Source organism: Callospermophilus lateralis, chromosome 3 (genome assembly GCF_048772815.1).
Source record: "Callospermophilus lateralis isolate mCalLat2 chromosome 3, mCalLat2.hap1, whole genome shotgun sequence".
Classification (NCBI taxonomy): domain Eukaryota; kingdom Metazoa; phylum Chordata; class Mammalia; order Rodentia; family Sciuridae; genus Callospermophilus; species Callospermophilus lateralis.
This window is the reverse complement of record NC_135307.1, coordinates 107,217,358-107,222,886: the sequence shown is the minus strand read 5'-3', so window position 1 is coordinate 107,222,886 and position 5,529 is coordinate 107,217,358. Positions and strand designations below refer to the sequence as shown.

At 36.8% G+C, this 5,529-nt stretch overlaps 1 protein-coding gene across 1 annotated transcript; it reads left to right on the top strand.

Annotated features, from left to right (window-relative positions):
* Positions 1-1,405: 1,405 nt before the first annotated feature.
* On the top strand, positions 1,406-4,622 carry Rps27l (ribosomal protein S27 like). The gene is made up of 4 exons (XM_076848618.1): positions 1,406-1,520; positions 2,376-2,484; positions 3,188-3,298; positions 4,431-4,622. The coding sequence occupies exons 1-4, from the start codon at positions 1,515-1,517 to the stop codon at positions 4,457-4,459; spliced, it is 255 nt and encodes an 84-aa protein (XP_076704733.1). The 5' UTR covers positions 1,406-1,514; the 3' UTR covers positions 4,460-4,622.
* Positions 4,623-5,529: the final 907 nt, after the last annotated feature.

Genomic DNA, 5,529 nt, shown 5'->3' with positions numbered 1-5,529 from the left:
TATTTTGGGTCTAAACATATAGTCCAGCATAACCTTTTAAAAGTCAACTAATTAGCAACCTTAATTACATTTGTCCAGTTACTAGAGATCTTGGGGATTGGAACATTGACATCTTTGGGGGTCATTATTCTGCCTATATAATTGTATTATTCTATATATTTATCTGTATGGCAGTATTAAAATTTATTAATATTTTAAATACCATAGTTTAAAGACTCAAACCTAACATCCAATTCAGTGTATGAATAGAATGAGATATACATACATGTGTTATATAGTGATATATACCATATATATCAATGTCACATAATACATATCATAATATATATCCATATATCCACCCATAGGATAATTTCTATGTGCCCATTAACTATCATAAGGCAGGAGAACACATAGTATTAGGGAGTGATATTCATTATCTATTTAATGAGGAGAAATTGAAATCTACCAAAGATAATCCCAATCATAAAAATTCAAAACCGAAAATAAACCTATGCAAGTGAGTAAAAAAATATTTTGAAGGATATGGGTCAAAACTTAATGTTTATTTCTGGTTGGTAATCTTAATTTTATTTTGTTTTTCTGCATTTCCCCAAATTGAATATTATATCTGTATTCTTTTTACAAAGAGAGAGAAAAAGTAATTAGGAACGTCTTGTTGGGACAATTTTCCAGTCAAGCTTCTCCCTAGTTTCTTAGTGTTCAGGCACACATGCTCACGCCACCCTTCAAGCATTCCTTCTGTCAAACACACTTCACATCTGGCTATATGCGGTATTCGCTACTTTTTCAGGCTGGAGTTGTCCACTCTAAAAAGTATGCACTTCAAAAAGTATGGCAGGAAGGGGCCTCTAGGTAGAGGGCGCACAGCAGAGAATGAATGCTGCTTAATAACAGTTTTAGATCAAAGCAAACCCAAGGCACAGCAGCATCCTGTTGAGAACTTCGAAACCTGCACCTTGGAAGGCAGATGCAAAGATAGGAACCTGTTTAATAATCTTTCTGCTACATATTAATTATTAATAACATTGTGTTTCTTAACACAAAAAAAGAACAGAGAATACTCGCACCGCTTCGCATGCCTAGAGCAGGGCGAAACGAGGGCGGGCCGGTCGTGTGAGCGGCCGCCGGGTCCAGCTTCCCTCTCCCGGCCTAAGCTCGCCGTGGCCCTCCAGCCCGGCACACTACAGCCTGAGCCTGGCCCAAACGCCGTCGGCCCAAATGCCGTTGGCTCAGGGCGGAGCCTGCGGCCTAGCAGCAGGTTCGTGGGGATGAGGACAGCAGCACCCTCGCCACCCTAGGAACCTTCGTTGGCCTACATCCGCTGACCCAGACGGAGCGTCCTCACCACCGAGAAGAGTGCCTAGAGTGGACGAGCCCGCCCCACCGTCCGCTCCGCTCCTCCCAGCCACCTCTATCCCGGAAGTTGTGCCGAGCGCCCGATCGCGTGCGGTTAGCCAGAAGAGTCTGTCGCCTGCTGGATCTGGACGGACCGTGCTTGCGAAAGCATCATCATGCCTGTGAGTTGTTTACTTCGGCCTCAGGATTTATTTCGGGCTTTCGGTCTGTCCAGGGTTATAGGGGGCAGTTGAGCCTAACGGCTTCCCCTGACCGCGGCGCTCCCTGCCAGAGGTGGCCGGCGGCTGGAATCGCTGGGCACTTCTCGCGTGTGAGGGCTTGTTGTGGCTTGCCCCGGCAGCGCGGCATGGCGGGCCCTGCACGGGCGTGGACCCGGGCGGACCCGGAGCCGCCCTGGACTGCCATCTGGAGTCGGTGGCTAGGAGTGGAACTGTTCCCAGCGTCACTTGTTTTGGGTAGGCGCCGACGAGACTGTGATCGTTGGAATCTTTTTTGGTTTTCTGGTGCTTCGTGGTTCTCGCCCCTGAAGCTTTCTCTGGGAGGCTGTTTCTTGCTTGTTTCCTTTTCAACATTTCCTTCGCAGTTGTTTTACGTACTAATTCCGTCCAGGGCGGTCTCCTCTCAAGTTCTGTCAGATCAGATTTCTGCCCTGGGGGCAGAAATCACCCTGGCGTTGGCGAGCACTTACGACTTCAGCGGTTTCTACTTTCAGCGAGTCCAGCCAAAGAGTCAGTCTTGTTCTTAGCACCGCAATTTTGTTTTTATCGAAGACTATTATGTGGTTGAGTAAACAACCAGTTTAGCTTTACCATTGGCATTCTGATCGTCACAAAGCCCTATGGCAGGTTCTTAGAAACGCAAAGTATTGGCGAAAATGATCAGATTATTAAAATTTTAAGATATCTTAATTGTTATCGAGTATGACTGTTGTTCTTATTTTGCATGTGTATTTCCTGTATGGTTAAATATGCCAGTATTTTGGTTAAACTCCAATAATAATGTGCCTTTTTATTTAGTTGGCTAGAGATTTGCTACATCCTTCCTTGGAAGAGGAAAAGAAAAAACATAAAAAGAAACGGCTAGTTCAAAGTCCAAATTCTTATTTTATGGATGTAAAATGTCCAGGTAAAATTTCAAATTTTAATTCTTTTCCTACGGGAAATTTCTGAAGAGATTGCTCTTTTGTTATGTGTATATAGATGTTAGGATCCTCTGTTGAATAGAAATGAAATTACAGAATTGAAAATGTCACAAGGAATATTTTCATAATAATGTACTCAAGTCATTGTAGAAACATATTTGGGAAAGGTAAAGATGGGCATCCGAAAGGAATCTGATAATTGACTTAATAAATCCATTAAATTGTTCAGATGATGAGTTTTCTTTTTTTTTTTTTTGATGTGATGAAAAGTTGATTTTTCGGGGTAAGCCAGGCTGCCCAGTGTGGCGGCCATTAGCCATATGTGGCTACTGAGCACATTTGGCTGTGTCCAGTCAAAACAGAAATGGTCTTTAAGGGTAAAAGGTACACTGGACTTTGAAGATGTAGCATTACAAAAAAATTGATTACATGTTGAAATGCTAGTATTTTTGAAATATCAAGTTTAAGAAAATATTAATTTTTTACCCTTTAAACAAACTTACGTGGTTACTAGAAAAGTTTGTAACATATGTGACTTGATGTTGGAGCACTAAATCCTTACATGAGATAAATAAAACATTACTTTTAAAATAATATTTATTTACATATTACTAGATATGCCAAACAGGTGCTATGATTTCATGGCTTTTCACTTTTAATATTGCCTTTTTTTTTTTTTTTTTCCAGGTTGCTACAAGATTACCACAGTTTTTAGCCATGCCCAGACAGTGGTTCTTTGTGTAGGTTGTTCAACAGTGTTGTGCCAGCCTACAGGAGGAAAGGCCAGACTCACAGAAGGTTTATCATTTGATATTTTCTAACCCAGTGATGAGATATTTTTTAAATTTTTCATTGTGGACTTTTTTAGTAAAGAGTGCCCACTTCGTTCGGATAAATTCATGCTCTTGACTTTACAAAGATCTCCTTTGTTGTTTTTCTAAATTTGGAACACTTTCTTTTGTACTTATTCACCCAATTTGCTTAGCTTGGAATAAATTAAAAATAAATCAGAATGGGAGCAAGAGTAACTACATATAATCCTATGATTTTAAAAATCATAGGATTTAAAAATTTCTCTTGTAAATATTTTGTTCCATATGTATTTGGTATATTTAACTTGAGATAGTTTTATCATTGCCAACTGAAGAAAAGATAACTATTATATAATTAAAATGCCACAGGTTTCATTTTTATGAACAACTACTTAATGATTAATATAAAATTCCTCTTTCACTTTAGAGCAGAAAGAAAAAATAATTTTGTATATAATTTTTCATAGTAATACTTGCAGATTTACAACTTCATTATGATATGAAGTTTATTTTGGTGTGAAATTTATTTTGGAGCTGTGAGTTCTGTGTTGTTTTCACTGAAATAGTTACGAGGGTATTAATAGTAAATCCAAGGTCTATTTAGTGTGATTTGGTAAGATCTGAGTATAAAGTCAGCATATGATATTTAAGAGTAATATTACTCTTAAAGTGTATTCGTAAGATTTTTGAAACCTTTATTTCATGGTATGATTTTGGACTTTTGTGTGCAAATACTGACATATGGTTCAAAGGTGCATCTATAGCAGTTTTCCTAACAGATCTGAGAAGAACTTGGAGTTACTTTTTGAGGAAAACTATTCTGAATAGTTCTAAAAAACTATCTTCAAAACAGTTTTTTATTGTTGAATTCAGGCTAATGGTCTAGACTCCATTATATGATTTGAGAAACCAGAGTGACAATTATGGTCATAGCAGAATAAACTATAATGGATTTATTATAGCAAATTTGTGATATAAAGGGATAAATAATTATATGTATATATCAATCTAATATTCCTAAAACTGAAGTTTTTACTTAAAACATACTTTTTGCTACTGAAGTTTTACCAAAGATGAAATAAACTTCATTTTAATATACTCTTGTGATTCCTTTGCAGGTTGTTCATTTAGAAGAAAGCAACACTAATGATCTATGCAACTTCCAGAATTTATGTTTTCTCACAGAAGCCTTATAAGTTCAGTAATTCTAGTTACTCTTCCAAGATAATGTAATTACATTTGATTTTGTAAGGTATACAACAATGATCTCCTATTTTGGTGTTTTTCAATAAAGTTTTAATTATGGACAATCGTCCCCCCTTGTCTTTTTTAAAGTATGAGTATGCTATCAACTTTTTTATACTGTGTATGTGAATTTGGTTTAAACGTTTAAAAAATGTATTCTGATTATTTTGTGTCTTACTAACATTTTCCAAGTTGCTGTATGTAGGACTGAATATATCCTTTTAGGATATTACAGCTACATTTTTTACAACTGTAGAAAGAAAGGATTCTGTCAAGTAATAGTATTTACTGTTGACTCATGCTTACATTAATTTATTTCAAAGGGGATAACACAATAGCAAAATTTCTGCTATTTCTGTTCTACCTGTACTGGTTCACATCCTCCCTACTATGTCGGATCTACTGCTTTTTGCATAGCAAAACCTCAAAACCTTAGAAAGAAATTAGTCCTGTCAAATTTAGTTAACCCATTAAGTGCCAAATTTTTGAATTCTCTAAATACGTATTCAAATATTTCAAAATAACCATAAGTGGTATATTTATGTTTTTTCAGTTTAAGTTTTTATCTGGGACAATGGGACAAAATGGGTTAAAAGCCTACATTTTATACATTTGTCTTAGGGACACAGTTTTAATGTTGATTATTCTATAGGAATAGAAATTGAAAATGCCACCCGAGCCCAGAATGCCCTCATCTTCAGTCTGCTCAGTGTTTTGTGTTCATCCATTACTTTTCTTTTCTTTTCTTTTTTTTTTTAAAGAGAAAGAGAGATTTTTTTTTTTTTAATATTTATTTTTTAGTTTTTGGCGGACACAACATCTTTGTTTGTATGTGGTGCTGAGGATCGAACCCAGGCTGCTCGCTTCATCCATTACTTTTCAATTTTCTTATTTCACTTTTTGTGATACGTATTTAGAACAGAGGGGGCATTAAAAGCATAACTTTATTATGACGACTTTGCCTTTATAATA